The 21,930-nt window shown below is 47.6% G+C and overlaps 1 protein-coding gene across 1 annotated transcript in view; it reads right to left on the reverse strand.

Annotated features, from left to right (window-relative positions):
• Positions 1-1,556: 1,556 nt before the first annotated feature.
• STK10 (serine/threonine kinase 10) overlaps positions 1,557-21,930 on the reverse strand; it is an 80,997-nt gene continuing 60,623 nt past the window's right edge. Inside the window, exons 9-19 of the mRNA XM_054037835.1 lie at positions 18,886-19,464; positions 13,068-13,198; positions 10,898-11,021; positions 9,284-9,463; positions 8,937-9,029; positions 8,639-8,768; positions 8,131-8,255; positions 6,959-7,147; positions 5,728-5,853; positions 5,223-5,336; positions 1,557-5,107 (exon numbers count right to left, since the gene is read on the reverse strand). Of these exons, the coding sequence (XP_053893810.1) occupies positions 4,967-5,107; positions 5,223-5,336; positions 5,728-5,853; positions 6,959-7,147; positions 8,131-8,255; positions 8,639-8,768; positions 8,937-9,029; positions 9,284-9,463; positions 10,898-11,021; positions 13,068-13,198; positions 18,886-19,464 (1,932 nt within the window). The 3' untranslated portion in view covers positions 1,557-4,966. The remainder of the gene's footprint in view (positions 5,108-5,222; positions 5,337-5,727; positions 5,854-6,958; positions 7,148-8,130; positions 8,256-8,638; positions 8,769-8,936; positions 9,030-9,283; positions 9,464-10,897; positions 11,022-13,067; positions 13,199-18,885; positions 19,465-21,930) is intronic.

Here is a 21,930-nt window from a genome sequence, read left to right on the forward strand (position 1 = left end):
CTGGTCATGTTGGCTGAAGGTTGCAGATTCCAGTCTCTAAAGCTGAGAAGACAAGAGTGCAACACCATTCATTCAGTTGCGGCATTTCATCGCCCAATCAGCTCTCAGTCGCATTTGTTTTGAGGTTCCTTTCTAGCCAATGGCTGGAGTAGATTGAAACAAGAAGGGGAGTTCTGACTGCATCCACTAAGGAGAGCAGCACTGTTTCTGGCAGTGGAGCTACCCCTTCTTCCTCACTTCCTGTAACCTCTGCCAGGGTTCCCATCCTACAGACCAAGATAGCAGAGCTGCAACTCCTGCCTTTCCAGCCTTAGGCCTCTCATGGGCAGAGATTAAATGCATGTACCCAGAGGTGTCTGATCTCTTCATTATTCCACTGGGGCCCATTATCTCCAACTCTTATTCAGACATCAACGCACAGGCAGTTCTTCAAAGTAGCTTTGCTTTCTATTTCCACCACCTACTCTATTGTACTGGAGCACATCGTGTTCCCATTATAAAACTATACAGTCTCAGCTGAGAGCCCCTCCTCCCGCTTGATGCCAGACTTCAGGCACCAAGGGGATAATATAAACTGGTTTATAAATTTGAATTTATAGCAACATTTATTAAAAAATGAAGTTTAAACAGGCCCTGCGGCCTGTTACAGACAGAAACATTTAGACAGAGCAGACTGGAGAAGTAAGTAGTGTAGAAGCCACAGACAGCCCTCCTGAATAAACCCAGTAAAGAAATAAGTACACCTCTACCCCGATATAACGCGACCCAATATAACACAAATTCGGATATAACGTGGTAAAGCAGCGCTCTGGGGGGCGGGGCTGCGCACTCTGGTGGATCAAAGCAAGTTCGATATAACGCAGTAAGATTTTTTGGCTCCCGAGGACAGCGTTATATTGGGGTAGAGATGTGCTGTGTCACAATCTTATGATGTTTCCAAAGCTCAAGTCCACCCAGCAAAAGCTGAAACCATGGTCCAGTGGTTAACGGCAGAGAACTGGGCATTAGTCCATCTGGGTTCTATTCCAACTCTGTGACTTAGGACTAGTCACTTAACCGCTGGGTCTCAGATGTAACCACATGCAGCATCAGAAGTTGGCATGGCCAATTCACAAGTGTTGGTAAAGGGTTTTGAGCTCCTCAAAACTAAAGGTGCCATAGCACTATTACTATTACTGACGAGCTCAAGGCAGAATACAAGTCCCATTGAAAGTGCAGTTCCTCGCTCTGCCAAACAGCGTCACTCTTTAACTATCTTTAGACTAACGTCAGCAAGGACTTTAGAAGAGTTATAGCTTGAAGCTGAGATCTAGAAGAGAAGGTCTAGCTTCCCTGCAGAGATCCATCAATACGAAGTTGCTACATGCAGCGACAGCATTTTCAGAGCAGCAAACTGCATTCAGAAAATTGAAGTTCTGCTTTGCAAGGTTCATAGCCCAGAACAGGTATCAGAGTCCCCTCCCACAGTTAAACCCAAGTATACTAACAGAAGGCTAACTCTGCCAATCTGAAGCCAAGTTCAGAGAGTACATAGAACGTTGGACACAAACCCAATCTCTCACTTTGTTACTTTATTAGATTATTATTCACAGAGTGGCTGCCCCACTGAAGACACTTTACAAAATATTTCCAAAAAAAGTTTTATTCAAAGCCACATAAAAATGACATCCCCTTCCCACAACAGACAAAAATAAGTTGGTTTTATTTGCCTTAGAAAAAAGAGGTTACTTCCAAAGAGGGGAAAAAATCTGGCCCTTAAAAGGAAGAACAAGCTTCCTTTAAATGTTGCAACTGTAACATGCACTTCATTGCTCTCCCTTTAGAGATCAGAATTGCACTTATGTAAAGCTACAATGCACCATACAGCAATCAAGAGGCAGCAAACGGCATTGGGAAAAAAAGAGTTCCCAATCCCAGGTTAAGAAAATGGCAACTAAGTTACAGGTTTCTAGCCACCAATAAGATTAACTAATGAGTGAATGACTGTTGATTTACAAAGAGCTGGCATATCCCATTCAAGCTGGAAGCCCCCAGAAGTTGTCCCCATCGTCGCTGCTGCACAACAAACAAATCAAACTCTTGCCCAAGCTATGAGTAAGTCTAGATCTGACTGACTCTTTGGCATGGAGTTCTGAGAAACATCTGTCTGGAATACGGTTCATGCTTTGACATTTTCCTTCTCTCTGTATTTCCAGCATAAAGATTTAAACTGGAAAAGTATCTCATGTGTAGGTATTCCAGAAAGTCCTTCCAATGATCAACATTTCGGTCACACACACATTAAAGATGAAGGGGTGGATTCCAATCTCAGGGACACGAGTGATTTCACAGAGTTCCTCTAAATTTACAGCAGCAAGACTGAACAAGAAATGGCCCCAGGGCTACTGTAAAACATTTCTAACACTATCAGAAGGCTCAAGTCAACCCAGGTCCTTCAAAGACAACTCACCTCCTTCATTCCTACATTGACTCCCAGACAGGCATCACCACCATACAGGATGATACATCATAAAGGCACAGCTGATACTTAGGGAAAATAGACCAGTTATACTGCAGATAGAGGTAAACTAGCCATTTTGGAAAAGGTGCTTAGTAGTGAGTAAAACAAATAAAAATAAAAAATGAGGACCCCAGGTCTCAGAACGCAAGGTGCTTTGAGAGATGCTACAACCAACTATGCAGTTCTTCTATGTGCCTTTCTTTTTCCATTGACATATCAGTCAAGCCTCCACTATGTATGTCTGGCTGCCCAGATCAGTCTGTCGGAGCTACTGTGAGTCAAGTAATAAAACAGTAATACCTTTAATTTCATAGGGAACTCAGAACAGCCAAGAGGACGCAAGTTTTCAGGAAACTGAAAGATACTTTTTAAAAATTCTAAATGGATAGGAAATGTCCCCCTCTTTGGTACAAAGGTGTTTCGAAACTTACACCTTTGAGCTGCAAAGTCTTTCAACTTCCCATGTATCTAGGATTCTACGCTAACATACGTGTCTCCTCAAGCTGGTGCTACATAGCAGAGTTAGTGAGTCTCGGGACATCACCTGAGATAACACAGTTGCTCTTAGGTGGAATATTTTTTAATAAGGATCCCATGATTGGAAGATACGATCTAAGCATAAAATGACAATGTGGTACATAGACCAAAAGAAGCAAAAGCTAACTGCTACCACATGCTGTTTTGTGATCAGACAGTCCCACAAGGGAGAGGATGCTACACATCAAGACACCCCGTACCCTACGGCAGCTCTATGCTCTTGTCAAAATCAGAAAACGGCTGTATCGGAAACACAAGATTCACTTGCTACTCTGCTGATTGGAACAGTATAAGGAGACTGGCTGCAGTTTAGATACCTTGGGACTTCTCAGGATTGGCAGTGCCTAGGCTTGGATAAGGGAATCTTAACTCTTACCCAGTCGCTACTGCAAAATGCTTTGTGACAATTAAACAGAGATGTAGACCATCGTGGTGCCAATCTGTGTGTGTTGGGGATGGAGAGAGAGACTCTGATTCACAGCATCGTGTGGACATGGGTGAAAAAAGGTAGACAGAACTTGAGGTACAACTGCCCTATCTAGTTTTGTGCAACCCCAACCCTGGGCAGGAAGCCAGGAGAATGTGAGAAAGTTGTGACAAGTCTTTGCAAGGTCTTTGCTTAAGGAGCTTAGGCACCACTTCTGGAAGAAGTCACTCTTTACAGCTACAAGCCAGCCGGAGCTGTCAATTGCATCTTCCCCTATCACCAATTTAAGAGCCAGACTGCTAGGTCTTTGTTGGTTTTAATCCTTTGAAACCAAGCTTTGCAGCAAGTAATTTGTGTTGCAAAGGTCTGGCTGGGTAATCTACATGCTCCAAAAATGCACAGCACTTTCTGAACTCCAGTTTGTACACAGCTCTGAGGGCTGATAAACGTATTTTCTGGAAGCAGTAACCCTCCTATACAGACGGCACATGATCACTACTGACACCTCGGTGTTAAACTGCAGAACCAAGTAAAACCATGAACCTCTCCCTGCTCCTCCTTCCAACCATAACCTTTCTTAGGAGGCAAGAGTTTTAGGCTGGCCTAGCAGCTTAGCTGTGATGCTTCATACTGCCCTGTGGCACAGCCAGGTGTGATTCCTAGACACCATACCCCACACAGTCCTGGTGTGGGAGGGGGGTCCAGCAAGTGCCACAGAGTGACTATGAACTTGAGGGGGGAGCTGTGCCATTTAACATCAACTCCCAGGGCAAACAAAGGAGAAGCAGACACATTTCAGCGGGGGAGCCCAGCTAGTCCCCCAGGGTTTAAATTGGGAGGAAAAACTGCTGAACCCTGTTTGAGCAACCAGGGGAGATGGAGACCACAATAAAACACAGGCAATTCTGCTTTGCATTTTGTAAGAAAACCATCTGAATGCTTGTAGGCCTCACGGATCCAGGAGGCCAGGGTAGCATTACACAATACTAATGCTGACAAACTGCACCCAACCACTGCCCTGGCAACAAAGAGGGGAAGGAGGTAGCCACAAAGAATAGGAATGTTTAAATAACCACTTTGAACAGTGTTTGAGAGCCCCTAACATCTCAAGTCCACAGCATTTATTGCTCCGATCTAGGATTGGACATAGCATGGGCACCAGGCTCATCCACGGGGTAAAGAGTTCAGCAGACAGCATGAGTAGGATCACGGGCACAGCCCTGCCAGCTCTCCTGGCAGGGAGCGTCACTGCAGCTCTTCTGGCAATGTGAGCCAGCCCCAGGAAATGCCACCTCTGCTCAGAATCAAGCTGATCTCCCAGTGTCAGACAGAAGTGGCAGGAGGCCATTTCTCTCAGGCAGAGCAGAGGGACGGAAGGGCACTGCCCTGAGGGAGGCTGGCGTGTCAGTGAGAGGGTCCCAGCAGTCCTGAGTTGCTTGTCCCACAGCTAATCAAGGTAGAGCGAGTGCCAGCTAGCTTGCTGGCCCGCCCGGATCCAGGCGTTATGAGCACTCTGCAGAGCTGAAGGGAACGAACTTGACAGGTTTGTTTGGGGACGCTGGGGTCTGACCATCTGCCTCCTCGCTCAGTCTGAAGAACATCTCCTGCTCCCACTTCTTCTGGTTCAGCTCGTCCTCCAGAGCCTTAATGCAAAAATGAACAAACAAGAGATTTGTATTTGCGGTCATGCTGTCACTATATTGAGACAGCCCCTGCCAGCCAACCAGGCTTCAGCGGCCTGCGTGCAGGGAATGTTACCTTCTTCCGTGGCCTCAGCATATCCCGCCAGTCCTTCAGATGCTGGTTGTGGTTTTCATCCAGGGCCTTCAGCTTCTGGGTCTCATGTTCCACCAAGAGGTGACACTTCTCATTCTAAATAAAACAGCCAGAAGAAGGTATAAGGAGTCTATGGATGGACTGTATCAAGCAGACACTAGAACCATCCCCTACCTACATGCCCCAGATGAAATGGAGACCCCTCTCCACCCATGCTCATCCTATGGTTTTACACCACTTCTGCTGAACCTTAGGCAGCTCAGAGCTCTGAACTATGACGACGTGTTTAAGGGAACCCTCTAATAGGAACAAATGGGAGATTGCACCTTTAGTCAAACTTAACTGCCAGTTCCCACAACCATATTTCTCACAGAAGCCAGGACCCCTCCTCCGTACAGGTAATGCTAGTGGAATGATGCTCTCCCCCCCCCCCCCCAGCCTATACATCTGACTGCATACGTGCAGCTCTGCCTCAGTGTGACGTTACCTGCAGTTGCTGCAGTTCGTTCGCATTGCTCTCACACTGGGCACTCATTTCCTTCATCTGGAACTCATGTTTCTGCTGCTGCTGCTGCCGCTCTGCCTTTTGCCGCTTTTCTTCCTGCTGAGCAAACTGGAACAGAAAGCAGCGCCCCCAATACCCTCAGTCACCCAAGAGCAGAAGCTGGCTAAGAAGTTAATGAGCTGACACCATCAAAGGAATAAAGACCCAAGGTGGGGGACACCTAAATGCTCAGTTTAACTGTGACATCCATATACAACCCATTCAAAACAACCTGGCTCAAAACTCAGCCCCAACTCCACAGAGTCAGGCAAGAGCCAGTGATCAAAACAAATGCCCTTTTAATTGAACAACGTTAAAATAAACATATTATGGATCTAAATATAGTGGTTGCTGGCACTCTCCTAGGCTGCCCCAGATCATCCTAGACCCATGTGGACATATAGTACCCACATGCAAGTATTTTCATGTGAACGAGAGCTCATCCTAGAAATGATCCACTTCATTGTTAAGCTGCTGGGCCTGCAGCAGGCCTGTTAAGCTGCTGTTATTCTACTGAAAATCCTCTGAGCGTTTGGACGAGCTGGGGGCATTCAGCAGCAACCCCATATCTGAGGAGCAGTTTTCACCTCAGGCTAACACTAATGAATGTGGTCAATCAATTTTAACAGGAGAAATAGTTTCCCTTACCCCTTATAACGGGACACGCAGTGACATGGCTGGGTTCTGGGGGTTTAGGAGCACATGTCCCACTGACTTGTTCTAAGTCACGCCCACCCACTGCCACAACCACTATGCCTCTTTCCCCATTCCCTTCGCTTTCGGGCACGCAGTTCAAAGAGTAGGAATGACAACTCCTTGCAGACCCACCAGGGGCAGGTTCCAGGCAGTGGCTCACTGCCTTGTTGGGCGGCAGAAGGGGTCAAGGTCGCCTTTGGAAATCCCTCCCTGAATGCAGGACTCTGCACTACTTTGATACAGGCTTTCATGGGTTACCAGAGGACCGACAACTTATACCACTGCTTTCCTCCCACAGGGCACATCAATGCTGCCCTTAGTTTCCCAGGGTACACTACTGTTGAAAGATGGCTGGCATTTCCCTCTAGCACTGCTATGTCGCCTGCAAAGCAGTGCAGTGCTCCACCCCTCGGCCATGGGGGAAGTCTCCAGAACCCATGTGTTCTGCAGCATTACCACGTGGCTCAGTGAGCCTGACCTGTTTTATCTTCTCCCTCTGTTCTGACATGCTCCCGCTGGAGTTTATGTGGAGGCTCTTCTTGTACATGGCCATGCGGGTCTTCCCTTCGCTCCTCTGGATTTTGGGGAGACGACCTTTCTCCTGCTGCTGCCGAATCCTCAGTTGCTCTATCATTCGCTGGTTATACCGTTGCATTTGCTCTCGCTCCTAGAACACCAAAGCAAGGAAAGAAAGCAAGGTCAGCAGAGAGAAAAGGCAAGTCAGGCCGATGGAGAGCAGGAGGATGGTTACTGTGCTAGGGAACGGTGGAAGACAGCACAGCGTTGGTGACTAGAACAAAAGCTCCTCTCTAGGGCTGTAGGAAAACAAGATGTTAAACAGGCCACAGGAAAAGCGGGGGATGGAGGTTAAGATGAAGAAAAATGGCAGCCCACAACAGGGACACAGACCTGTCTGAGCTTCCATGTGCTCCCTTCTGAGTCCATGACATGGCCTGGTGGGCAAGGATTCCCCATGCTCCAGGTGGGAATGGGGCCCTTCCCATCACAAAGGGAGAAATGAAGACACAACTGATCATGGGCAAGATGCAAAGAGCCAGAATCTGAGCAGATAGCTCCCCAGGTAATTTGTATCATGGCAACATTCCAGGAGCAGAAACACGGGTGCAGTGCTAGCCTTGTCCCTCAAGGGTGGGAGTTGGGATCTTCTCCACAGAACAGCTAGAATCTTCATTCGGCAAGCCTGGCCACAGGCATCTTACTGAAGGATTTCAAGTGAGTCAGGTTAACTACAAAGCCCTGCTGCTTTCATGCAACTATTTCATACTTTCAATTCCCCTGCCATCCTGTAAACCAGCAACACATCAGAGACTTTCTGGAAATAGCTCATTGTCTAAGATCTCTAAGCACATGCCTCTCTCCTTGGGGCAACACTCACACAGCACAGGGAAGAGATCCCAAATATTAGCAATAAAACAGGCTGATATTCACTCCTTGTCCTGCTACACGCCCACCCACCTGCGACAACCACCATCCCTCTTTCCCTATTCCCTTCGCTTTCAGGGGCACGAAGTTCAAAGAGTGGGAATAACAACTCCTTGCAGACCCACCAGGGGCAGGTTCCAGGCAGCGGCTCACTGCCTTGCTGGGCGGCAGAAGGGATCAAGGTCACAAAGGGCTGAACTCTCTTACCTTGTCATGCTTTCGGACCAGCTCGTGTCTCTGGAGGAAATACTGGTCCTTCAATTGCTGCTTGATAAGCTGGTGTTTCTCCTGTAGGTGGTGCTCTTCTAGCTCCCAGATGGAGGCTTCTCGGTCTAAGGAAGGAGAGAGAAATTAACACACACTCACTCTTCTCCTGAGCTCTAGTGATCCCATTACTCGGAGCAGTAAAGCAGATGAAGGGGCAATCATACACCTTCTCCTGTTTTCCAAGAGGCCCTGGTTGCAAGCCATATCTGTGAATTGTCTCTTGTAATTATGAGGCCTAATTGGTTCGTATTTGTAAAGCGCTTTGGAGATTAAACCGCTAAGTATTATTATTATTAAACATTCAGGCAGGATCGGGCAAGGCTGTTTATTGCTAAATCCTCCTGACAGCTTGCAGCAATGTCAGCATCTGTTGTGTAGGAAGAGCCAACATTGGATAAACCCATCACTACAGCGTTTGTTTTCTCCCTCCTCACTCTATCCCACTCACCTCTCATGAGCTGCTGCTTTTTGTTCAGGCACTCACGCTCCTTGTCGCAGATCTCCTTCCTGTTCTGCATAGTAATATTATTCATGGCCAGCTCTAGATCCTCTTTCTGTTTGGCTACAAACTCTCGTTCCTGGGGGGAGATGCCAGTACAGTGAACTGTTTTCCAGCTGTAACTTTACGTGCACCTTCGTTATTTTAAACCCTGTGGCACTTGGAGGTAAGAAGCCAAGTCACCAGGTGCCCCTCTCCTGCATCCCCCCTGCTCTTTGGTGTGGGGCTAATCTTTTCTTGGGCTTACCAAGACTTGCTTCTTCTGCACAAATTCCTCTGTCTTCACCTTCATGCTCTCCTTGCGCACATACCGGGGAAGCTTCTCAACTTCGATCTTGACCTTTGAGAGAGGAGAGGAGACTTCTCAGCAGGTAACTTAGGCTGAAGCTCCACCTCAGGAGCTGGGCTATAGGAACAATCCTAGGGCATAAGAGAAAAGCAGACGCCTCCCACTGAAAACAGCTACTGCTGCCTCTCACCTCCCTGCCTCCAAGATATCCCCTGGGTAAGGATGCCGCAATCCACTCCTGGAAGGAAAGCTCTCCATAACAGCTACCGCAAACCAGTTCTTCCCCATCCCTGTCCCATTTTTACCTCCTTCTTCTTCTGCTTAAGCTGCTCCTGGAATTTGTTGTAGTCTCGTTCCTGCTCAGCACGGATGCGCTTTGCCTCTTCCCGCCGGCGTATCGAGTGATCTTGTTCCATCTTCTCGATCTGCTGCTTCTGTTGACGTTCTAGGTTCTCCAGCTCAGTGTCGTAGAATTTCTTTTTTGCCTATATTTTGGGGGTGGGGGAGGGGGGGAGGAAAGAGAACAAAGTTCAGACTAAACCTTTTCTGGGCTATATTTTCTCAAATCAAAAAATAGCGAGCACTGAAGGAGTTCAGCCTCTTTTTATAAGTGGACGCAAGAAGTTTATGAAAATGAGATACTAATTGTATTGGGGAGAGCCAAGCCTGGGGTGGGAAGGCATTGTGCAAGTGTCTCCCTCCCCCCCACCCCCAGTTCTGTTATTCACGTAGCTGAAGTTGGTTGTGTAACTTAGATCGATTCTCCCCCCCCCCCCCCCCCCCCCCCCCCAAACACAGTGTAGACCAGGGCTTGAGCAGCAGAACCCCCCTTATTCCATCTCTGGGCTTGGCCAGCTCAGCAGGCGAACTTCATTCCTGACGTGCAATATACTTCTGGTAGCGACATCCTGGGCAGAGACTGGTGCTGGGAGGAGCCCAAATGTAAGATTTCTTGCTCAACATCCCTGGGTATGCAAACCACTGAAGGACATTGCCTTCTGCAACATTTCACCGACATATCTGTCTTCTCTCTACTCTTGAGTCGCACCAGCATTATACCACCATCAGCAGGAGCACGGGCCCTTGTGGGATGTGGTTTGATTGCTAAGTGCCTCAGGAGAACTGTAGAGGGAGCACATCATTGTTCCTTAACGTGTCACACCACGATGTTGGCAAAAATCTTAGTGAGCAGGTACTTCTTTTTAAGGAGGGATTCAACTGGACGGCATGTCAAACAGGTCAAGAGAGACTAAATATTTAGGGAAACATGTGAAATGCGTATAGTCTCTTGGCCTCCAAGCAGACCTGGGGGTTACTGACAGGACGCAGGATACACTTATCTGCTGGCTCCTGAAAGGTTTTTTAAAAAAAAAAACCTGACTTGGCTATGAAAAAACATCCATTTACTTCAACACATGCTGACGCCTCTCCCTCGAGCAGGCGCAGCTGGGCACACAGCCTATAAATCACTACAGCACAGTTCACCTGCATTCAGTGTATAGGACCCAAAGTCTCACCTATGGGCTCGGCTCTGACACCACCAGAATATGGGGACAAGAGCTGGCCCAGCACCTCCCCTTTGCTATTGGATAGGGTGGGTATAAAGGAAGTTCTGGCCCACAGCAAAGGGTTCTGGCAAACCAGCGTAGGGCTGCTGGCTCCCATAGGGTTTCCTTGATTGTTGTGCCCTCTCTGAGTGATGCATTCCAACAGCACAGTGAATCCAGCCAGCATCGCTTTAGAAGAGTGAGCAAGGGTTTAGGATTAGTTTTTAATGTCTTGTGTAACAATAGGCATTGAATGTCTCTGCTGACCAGCCTAAAGTACATGGCATCTCTCGCTCTGTATCTGCAGGACAGTTGCAAAGGAGAAGTCAATCCAGCTAGGATATTTAGGTTCACCTTCCCCTTCTCACCTACCGTCATTTCTTGTTCAAAGCGCCTCAGCATTTGTTCCAGCTGCAGGTGGTGTTTGTTGTTCAGTTGGGTCTGGTTCCGGTGTTCCTCTTTCTGAAGCAGGCGCAACTCCCGCAACTCCTGGCGCCTAAAAGGTTAAAAAAAACATGAGTAAAATTCCAGGCTTGGTGCCTTCCCCATGCAGGCACAATTTGTAAGTGAAATAACATGGGAGCAGAAATAGCATTTTCAATGAATATTCAACCACAGTGCAAACCAATCAACCACACAGGCAGCCCCCTAATGATCAGGAAAGGGTTACTGCTTTGAACTCGGGGAACGAGGTAAATGCAGACGCATTGATTTGCATCCAGGCTCCATGGCACCAGTTCTCTGTCTGTAGGAAGGCAGGATGTTAGCGATATTCACAAAGGCAAGAGGGTCAAATCTTACAGGCAAGATCCATTAGCCAGCAGAATAGCAGTGGAAGCCCCATTGCTTGGGACAGTTAAAACTTGTCTAGAGAAACCCTTTGAAGATATACTTGTAGGAAAGAAGCCTCTCCTACCCAGCAGGGTAAAACTGGTCTATTACGTCCCATCCAGTCTAACTTTATAGTAGTCTTTGCAATACAATTCAGCCTGTTAGGCTGCCCTGCCCATCCCGTAAGTTCAGGAGTGAGGGCAGTCCATGACACAGATGGTGAGAAGGGTAGTTTTCCCATGTGAACCAAGGAGATGTTACACCTCAGATCTGATCTAATCATCTGCCTTTCACTGAAGCATCTATGGGGGAGTCCTAGCCTGGTCTGAGTGTCACATCCATGCCCATTTGCCAGGTTTACAGGCTGGCTCAGCTGGAAATTGCTGATGTCCTGGTGGGGGTGGGGGGAGAAAAAGTCACAGTTTTTAAGTGAAATTCCCAGTGTGACCTTCACTTCAGTGCATTAGCGTTCGGCTCTTCAGCACACCACACACAGTCTAGGAATCCTGCTGGGAAAACCACTTTAGAGCAATTTCCCTTATCCAGACACACTCACCCCATTCAATCAATTTGCCCAACAAGATCTGCTCCTCTCCACTCCAGCCTTAAAAATCAATATCTTGGCACGTTCCAACAAGCAGCAGGAAAACAACCCAGATATGAAACTTGCAAGTGGGAAAAGATATGCAAAGAAAATGCACTATACCTGCTGGGCAAACCCTGTGAAACGGCAGCTTTCTCTGAACACACTTTTGTGCAGTGACCGATGAGTTTTCAACCCCTCCTCTGTCCCACTTGCGCCCCCTCCCCATCCCCTCCACACACACCCAGTAGTGTTGGTAGAGCAGGCCAGTTATGAAAACAGGGGCCCAATTTTCAGTTACTTCTTCCCGGTACTTGGGCAGGAAGAAGAGAGTGCAAGAGTGGCTTTAAGCCATCTTTGCATTCCCTGTATTCTAGGGCCACTTGGCACCTGCCTGGCCCTCAGTGCAAGTTGGAGCAGCGTCAGGACTGCTCCAACAGAGTAAATTTCCCATGGCACTTGGGAAACAGACTAGCTGAAGAATAATGTACCTTATGGGAGCACATTTCACTGTCACCACTAATCATCATGAAGCCAGAAACTGCCCTCTCTCCCCCCACTAGAATCCTAGAGGCTTGAAGGCTACAAAAATGTAATGGAATCAAAACTTTCGAGGGCCTGAACATGTCGAATACTAAAATTCCTCTTAGTTCTTCCGTTAATAAAAGTCTATCCGAGCAAATACAAAAGCCATCAAACAAAAGCATCTTGAGAAGTTCTATTAGTTTATTTTAGTTGAGTTGATGTGTCACACTGATGGCTCTGGAAATGGAAGTAAGTTTATCCACAACAGGCTTAGCCAAGACAGAGGCAGTGCAAGCTTCTCCCACAGAATGCCACTGGTAAGCCTCAGCAGCGAATGCATGGCCCATAAGTGAGGTGTACCTCAATGCCCACTGTCAATGTCCAATCCTTAGCCTCTACTGGGACTGCCAACAAGGGTGCCAGTGAGGTGATTTGTACGTTGTGGACAGCTGCCCATTGTGAGCTGGGCTGTTCCCATTAACATTTCGCTACCATGTCACTACTGGATATGTGCTCAGGTGAAAGGTTCTGTGTCCCATCGCTAGCCCTGGGAGCCAGCCAAGCCAACCCTCCCAAATTCCCAGTGACCAACTTCCAACTTGCCTGAGGAATCTCATCTCTTCATCTTTCTTCTCATCCTCGCTGATGATCTTGGAGGTGGTGATACTCACTTCCACTCCATCCACCACAAACTTCCGGGTCCGTTTCAGTGTCTTGTTGTGTATCCTGGAATCCTAACATGCAGTAGGAGAGAAGGGAAAAAATAAACAAAAACAAGAGGTCATGAAATGAAATTCTAGGTTACTGTTTAATGCACAGTATGAGCTGAAGCTGTGCCAGTGGCCTGTATGACAGCCAAGCACTAAGACCAGAGATCTCAAAATAATTCCATTAGCATTTTTAATAAAAGAAACATCAGCCTCCCAACAGAATAAACAGAACTCATTCAAAACTAAGCACACAGCTTTGCCTCATTCATCCTGCAAATCCACACTGTGCTCTCATTTATTGTTAAAATGAAATATTGGTATCACATTAGGACAGTCAGCATCCTCAGTACAAAAGCATTACTTAAAAGAAAAACAGAAGCAATCCAACGATTGTCGAACTCTCTCCTCCATACCTAGCCATATAGATGGCTGACGTCAGGGTCCCTCTTGTTCATATCATGAGACTAAGGTGCAAACTTTTAGCAGTGAGATTCCTCAGGCAAGTTGGACTGACAAGTTAGACTGGCACCCCTGTTGGCAGTCCCAGTAGAGGCTAAGGATTGGAACAATTTACCAAGGGTCGTGGTGGATTCTCCACCACTCAGAATTTTTAAATCAAGATTGGATGGTTTTCTGGAAGATCTGCTCTCGGAATTATTTTTGGGACGTTCTCTGGCCTGTGTTATACATGAGGTCAAACTAGATGCTCACAGTAGTCCTCAGAATCTATGAATCCGCAGACGCGACATTTGTCACCGTTCCCTTTTTAAGCAAGTCACAGCTTATTGAAGATGCCGGGGGTATGTCTACACTGCAATTAGATACCTGCAACTGACTGACTTCTGAGGGTCAGACTGCAGAGTTGTTTAATTGCGGCGTAGACATTTTGGCTCAGGCTTCAGCCGAAGCTCTGGGACCTTCCCACTTTGCAGGGTCCTAGAGCCCAGACCCGAACGTCTACACCACAATTAAACAACCCCTTAGCCCGAGCCTGCTGGCATCGGCTAGCTGCGGGTTTTTAACTCCGGTACAGACATACCCTGAGGCACTGCGGCTCCCACTAAACGCAACAGGAGCTGTGAACGCTCAGCACCTTCAAAAGTCAGGACATAAATTACTAACTGGTGCATTTAGAATGATACCCAGCTTTGTCCGCTGGATCAGAATTTGGGTCCCTATATTGCTAGAGATTTATACTTTGCTAATCACCAGCAGCTCTGAGCTCCTTACAGGGAAGAAGCAGACTAGCAAATCTTTGGCTCATTTTCACTAGTACAGGTAGAGACAGGTGTTTTCGCTCTCTCGTTCAGTGGTGCAGTAGGCTGCAGTTGCCATCTGTTCTTACAGAGGATCTGAATACAGTTAAGCTGGAGGATAAGGCCAAGTGACTGGATTTCTTTGTCATGAATGTGGGAAGGAAATGACAAACCGTGTGGCATTTTGGAAGGTGGCCATAGCGGTGGAAGGAACAGCAGGAGGGTGAAAAAGAAAGGAAGAGGGGAAGGCTAGAATGAGTCAATTCTTTTACCTTCCCCAGCAATAAGGACTACGTTAGGGAAAAAAGGTTGCAAGAGCTTCCAGTGAGCCCGAGAAGCCCAGAGTTTACTGGGCCCAGGAAGAGCTTGTTGCTCAATTCAGCAACGAAAGGAACAGTCAAAGGACTTGTTTATACGAGGGAGTTGTGCCAGGATAACTTAAATCTGTTTTCAAACCAATACATGGGTGCAAAAGGCTGCGTGGATATTCTTGTCTAAGACTAGGTTCATTTGGTTTAAGTTAGTAAGCAAACTACTTAAGCTCAAAATCAAAAGAAGGCACCTGTAGCCTAAATTACAGCCAAATAGCTATGTTAAGAGAACATGATGGTTGCGAAGCTAAACATTCAGAAGTTAGGAAATGTCAGAATTAAGGTTGCCCATGCTACCTTAATTTAGTCCATTTCTGCATACGTATTATGCTAGTGTCTTTAGTTACATGGTCATACACTATTTCTCCTGCTTCATTCAGTGCACAGTGCTCAATTACTGAGCAGTTATTCAGTATCTCAGTGTGGCCTCATGTCTTACTACCTGCACAGCATTCAAACTCCTGCTCTAAGACAGAATTATTAATTTTCTCAAGGGCATTTCTATGGTGCTTGGCACTATAGTACCGAAGTGCTTTCCAAAGATTAGTGAGTTTATTTTCACAATACTCCAGAGAGGCAGTGTGGCCTAGTGGATAGAACACTGAACTGGAACTCAAGACCTGGGTTCTAGTCTAGACTCTGCCACGGGCTTGCTGGATGACCCTGAGCAAGTCACTTTACCTCTCTGTGCTTCAATTTCCCCACCTGTAAAAAGGAAATAATGATACTGACCTACTGTGTAAAGCTCTGAGATCCACTGATGAAAAGTGCTCTACAAGTACTAAATATCATCATCATTCCATTCTACAGATGGAGAATGGAGACAGAAATTAAGATCACGTGTCCACTAATTTTAGGTGCCCATCGTGAGATGCTTGGGCATGATTTTTCAGTGTACTTAGCATAATAGAGCTCTTTATGAGTTCAGAGCACTGCTCCCGTTGACTTCATTTGCAGCTGAGTAACACGCTGGGCACTCCGAAAATGAGGAACACAGTTAGTGGCACCTGTGAAAAGTCCGGTTTAACTAACTTGCACAATATTACATAGGAACTGTGCACTAGGGGCCGAATCCAATTCTGCAGATATTTACTGACAGCAGAGGAATGTTGAGACACAGGAATCTCAGGTTCCGTACTAGCTTCTGAAGGGGAGTGTACCCCCTAGTGGTCACAGACCTTTCTGTCCCTATTTCCTCCAGCCTGTGTCCTCATCCCAGTCTCCCCTCCACAATCTCCAGGCTCCCTGTCCTAATCTCCTTGCCCAGCCAGTCCCAGCCCCACCCTCCTGGTCCCTAATCTCATTATCAGAAACAACTGAACCATTTTTGCTGAGGTTTCCAAAAAGATTCAACCCAAGGCAGACATCCAGCATGGAAAATTTCAGCCAAAATGGTTTTTGTTTGGCAAAGAGTTATAAGCAACTAAAACCCAGGTCTTATAATGGAAAGTGTTGGGCAACCTTGACTTTAGGTGTCTCTACAGCTCAGACTAGAATAAGGGCATCCACACACAGACAATTGCACAGGGTTAGTGATATTGGTTTAAATTCACACCCTACATTATTTCAGTGCAACTTTCCACATACACAAGCCCTTAGTCCTGTATGATTCAGTGCAATGCACATGGGGCTCCATCTAGCAACATCTGTAAGTTTTGAGATTCCATCTGGAGGACAACGAGCAGTGAAGACCACCCCCCCAATGTCCTTCAGCTGCCCCCGGCATCTGGTCAGTACATGAAATAAACAGACAAGCACAGCAACTTCCCCTGAATGTAAATGGGAGCCCCCTGGAAATCCCAAAGCATGCTAGAAACATCATCTGCAGAGCACAGGCTCACTGATCCCCTCCCCGCTGCCCAGCTGGGAGGAAGGGAATTCAGCACACAGACCTCCATCCAGAAGGACTGAAAATGTGAATGGGGGGCTCGGCACCTCTCAGAATCAAGGCACAGAGAAGCAGTTTGTGCCTGAGCTTTGCTTTCACATGAGAACTTTTAAAAGAGCCACTAAAAGCCACACTTGCAATTGGTTGCATACTAGGGCAAAAATGAAATGTTCTACACAAGTTTGTAGCAAAATGCCCTTGCCCAGTAAGATCTAGAAGCCAATGGGGAATTCTGCCATTACAAGCAATGGTCTAGGAGATCCCATCAAAGGGCTGGGAACTAAGAACGCTGGAGCCCTAACTTTGGCTCAGATATGGATCCCCCTTTCTGGAGTTGGGCAAGTCACTTCACCTTAAGTATATGAGGGGTGGGATTTTACCGATGGGGACAATGATGCCTCCCCACTTCATGGGAGTATGGCAAGAATTAATGTTCACGCAGTGTTTTGAATGGGGCATAGGCTGCATCATGTATAGCTAGCGGACTGGGGGAAAAGCAGTACAAGACTTCAGATTAGATTCATTTACCGAACTGGTGCCAGAATCCCAAATGGGGGGTATGAAAGATAGAAATCAACCTACTGTCCCGTGGACCTTTCCAACAGTATTACTGCTTCCCAGCGAGTACAGTAGGGGATCCAAAGCTCTCCACTAGAGCTAGAATATCCTCAATTTTATTCTGAGGGTGCTATCAGTACAGTTAGAGACACATCTAGCTAAAACGCAACAGCATCTCTATTCACTTATTGCTCCCTACAATCCTCCCCCCCGTCACAGAGAACGATTAACACATGATACATTCTTGGCTGGCCTCTGGAAGTGGATCATTTATCACAGGGAGACTGAAGAGAAGGGATGATACTTCCATACACAAGAGCCCCCACTAGCAGAACTGTGGACTCCAGGGGGAAGTGCCAATTATTCCTCTCCCAGCAGGAGAGCAGAGCTGGAGGAGGAATTTTGTTAGGAACGCTATTTGGGCATGTTTCTACACCTGGAAACCATCACTTGCACAGACAACTGGACAAAGATCTTGTGCAATACACACATCTGTGGCTCTCTGAGTCACACTGCACCTCGCTTCTCCTTCCAGGACTCAGCAAATAGTCACTTCATTTATTTTGCCTCCTCGATCAAAGCAATACTGACCCCTCACGCTGAGCTTTGCGATCGTCCTCACTGGCCTCCCTAAAAGCCAAGACTGCTTGAAGATCCGAGTGCAAAGAACAGTTTAACTTCTGATACAAGCTAGGCCAGAGACATGGCACATTTGAGAAAATCACAAGTGATCTCTATCCAAAGCTTACACCAAATTAAGTTGTCTTTTTATCAGTGTGTAGGGGAGAGAAATAAGCTAATCAGCCCTGTACAAAGGTGCAATTTAGTTATTTTGTTTTTCAGGCTGGGACTTGTTCACAGACTCTGTTAAGTCCCCGCAAGGGAGAGGCTGGAGCAGTTATGTCAGCTTCGGGTTTCCCGCTGATTTACCAAAGACGATAATTCGTTGCAGAATGTAAAACCTTAACTAGATTTCACTGGCTTGGAATCTGCAAGTGTCAAGGAAAAGAGCATGCAACATTGAGAGAGTACATGTTTAAAGGAGTAGCGGTTAGGCTAATTCCCCATACCACAGATTAATAATCATTACACACTATACAACCTCTGCTTCCAGGTACATTATCTGCCCTTAAACAAAGCTACTCCCCAGCCTATGGGGTTGGTACCCATTTCAAACTCTATTGCTGAAAGCTTTGGATGGAGACTGGAATTATTTTGTGGCTTGGTGTTTATTACAGGGTCACCTACCTGGAAACTGAAACCGGGGCGCTTTGATGAGTTTTATGATTGCCTCTGCTGGGATGATAATTTGCTGATCCTTTCTGCAGTGTTCAGCAATTAAACACCTAAGCAAAACCAAATCCCTGCACTATTAATCTTTATCTACCCCACCCATCACCAGGGTATCATACACTAGGGACAACTCCCTTTTTCTTTCCTGATGGAAGATCATCACCATCCCGGGGGGGGGGGGGGGGGGGGGGGGGGGGAGGGAACCAAAGTTTGCCAGGTGCATCAGGAAAGGGGGCTGTCTGGAAGGAGTCAGGGAAGTCTAACAGGGTCTCAATGCCGAGGTCTGAATATGGAGTTCCAGATTAAAATCAATTTTTAATCTTTGATTAATGCCCCCTACCTTACCTTCAGGGACAGTGATCCACTCTCCCTGTTAAGGGACAGATCAGCAGACAGAGAGCTGGTGAGGTCCATGCTTTCCGAAGCAGAAGTGCTGCCAGAATCCGAATCCCTCTTGGACCTACTGCTGGCAAACTGAATAGGAGAATCCAAATTCCCATTGGCAAGTTTTTCCCCAGCAGCATTTTCCAGGTGGCTGCTCTCCGGCCAGTTCCCAATGCTTTTACGCTCTTTGTTCCCTGGCTCCAGGTGCTTGCTTTGGCGGCTTCTCTCCTCCATTGGATTAACCTTGTCATCCAACAATCCTGACTGGGGGTTGGTGATTGGCTCTTCCTGGGTGCTGGCGGCTGTTCTGCTAGACTCCGTCCCGGACGACTCGGAGCTGCTGGTGGTTTTCATGGAGTTCTCGCTGCCAATCCCTTCATCTGAGAGTCTGTTTCTCTGCCTGTCTACAGTCTTCATGGCCGGCTCCACGGATAATTTGGGTCCATTCATCTCCAGTGGGGAGGGGGATTCTGGAGGTTTCTCTCCCTCAAAACTCAGCTGACTCACCTCGGAGGGGCCTCGCTTGTGAGTCCCAGAGGGCTGAAAGGACAAGGAAGAGAGAGATGGGACAGAGCTGAGGCACACACAGCATCAGAGTGAAACTCAGATCACACGAGCGAGGAGACCCAACTGAGCACCTGAGCAACACAAGACTGTGGGTGCTTCTTAGGGAAAGATGCCCGTCTACCACTCTCACTAATGCACTGAACTGGTATTCCTCCTGCCAACCCCCACCTCTTTATATTAACTTACATTCACAAGAGACAGAAGCCCACATGCTTTAGGACTCAGCTAGCCATTAACTGCATGGGGCTTAGGAAGAAAGGTCTCCCCGGGGTCATTACATTGCATTATTGTTCCCCATGGGAGGTTTTAAACACTTTACCCTTGAGGCATGTGGAACTGGCCACCATCAAAGTCTGATAAGACTAGATGGACCACTGGCCTTATGCAATATGTTCATTCCTCTCAAACTCTCCTCCCCAGAGCCAGGATTCTGGGTCTGTGCCTGGGCCCTGAGATGCCGCAGGGTTCACACATCAGAACAGTGGCATGCACAGGTTTGGTTTGCACCAGTCAGACTCTAGTTAGCTTGGGGATGAGGGTCAGAAGTTTGGGAAAACTGCCGCCCCCAGTTCTAACGAAGTGTTATGTTGAATGCTGCCACAATGTGGTCCAGCAAACGGAGTCCACGGGAAGAGCCTGCATTCTGGGGAGGAGTGATGGTTTGAGTCCCAATGTCAATGCTGTACACCTGGGCTCAACAGGCAAAGAGCACCTGGACTATTTGGATCTGGATCTCCTAGCCACATGTGCTGACCTCAGCATTTTCCAAAGGTCTGTCACAGTGTAACAAGGAAGGACAATACTCCTTATGGCCCACGAATAACCAGCACCATAGGAGACCCAGAAGAGCTGTATTGCCCCACTAGAGCTGGTTTCTGGGTTATCAATGCTTGCACAGGGAAGCAGGGCATTGCTAGGTGATCCCTTTGGGAGACAGCTAACAGCAAGGCACAGGGAAGAGAGTTACCCCATTGTCCCTTCATTCTGCCAGCTCCTTTTAGGCTACATCTACACTGCACACACTGGCAGCAGCGTGTAGGGTATGCATAGCTACATGCTGCAGTGAAAAGCAGGTTGTGTCCATACAACGATGTATAGCTACACGGGACAGCGAAAGGCTGCCTGAGCTTTTCTCCACTACCAGAGCCTCTCTTGCAGCAATGGGAAGGCAGTGGGGCACGACCTACTTGTAGCAGTGTAAATAGGGGAAAACACTACTTGGATGTGCAGAGAGCCATGTAGGGTAATAACCTGAAGCTCTGGAGTGTCTTTATATGCCTAAGTAGTGCCTCAGCGTCTAGACTGCTATTTATACCTGTGCAATGTATATACTCCACACGCTGCCATAAGGAGTGTGCAGTGTAGATGTATCTTTAGACACTGCAAGTGCTGAAGCCAAGTGGCTTTTGCTCCAGGAGCTTTCCTGGGGGAAGCTGTGATTGTGCAGGAGAAACGGACCCAGGTGCAGTGTGTTTAGCTGGGTTTTGCTCTTGAGCTTGTACGGCTGTGAAATCCTGGCAGGGCAGTTTGGGCTCTTTCCCAAGATACCGTGCTCAGCCCAGACTGCTGCGGCTCTCTTCTCTTGGCTAACAACACTGGGTTTTAATAGCTCCTCTTTTGGAGCTGGGTCCAATTTCAACAGTGATCACACAGTGGGCGTTTAAGTCCCTCTTGGATCAGAAAAATCCTGACATCCTGCTGACATCTCTCCCACAAAGGTTCTGGGAAAGCCACATTCTGGCCTGCTCCCAAGAGCCTTAGACACGGGCATCGGAGGCAGCTCTGCCAGCCCCCTGTCCTGGATCTACTGGTTACGTCTCTCTGCCACTTTGCTGAATTTTCTGTCTTCATTTCTACCTTGTGCTGTCCAGCCCCAAGCTGCCCCAGCCTCCCTAGTCCATGCCCTGCTCACCATCTTCTTGGAACAGCACTGGACCACTTCAGATGCACTTATTACTGCTTACATTGACCGGGGAGAGGAGAAGGGGCATGAAGGCATGGCACTCACCTTTCTTCCCTTAAGCCTGGAGGTAAAGTCATGACCCCATGGCCCTCCCCCTGCATCCCGTGGGGCCTGGAAGTATGAGTGGAGCACACAGACAGCTCCCAGGCCTAGAATACTTCTTGCTAAGTCATCAAACTGGCCTGGTTATTTTAGCCTTTGTTCTGAGTCAAACTGCCGTTTCCCCTCTGTTCTGCGCTCCTCGGGGTGACCCATCTCAAGAAACCCTCTAGCAGCACATCATGAACCGGAACCCAGTGCTGCCAGGATGATGTTAACACAGTCAGCAGTGCCCTGATTCCAGAGCAACCGGCTGTTGCTTCAGCTACCACTGACAAGAGCACTGCATAACTGGAGGGGGGTCAGCAGAGGGGAATGCCTTCCCTGCCCTTGAAGCCAGCTAGCCAGGCCGCACTAGTGCTGCCATCCTGCTGAAA

This window comes from Malaclemys terrapin, chromosome 8, assembly GCF_027887155.1.
Source record: "Malaclemys terrapin pileata isolate rMalTer1 chromosome 8, rMalTer1.hap1, whole genome shotgun sequence".
Classification (NCBI taxonomy): domain Eukaryota; kingdom Metazoa; phylum Chordata; order Testudines; family Emydidae; genus Malaclemys; species Malaclemys terrapin.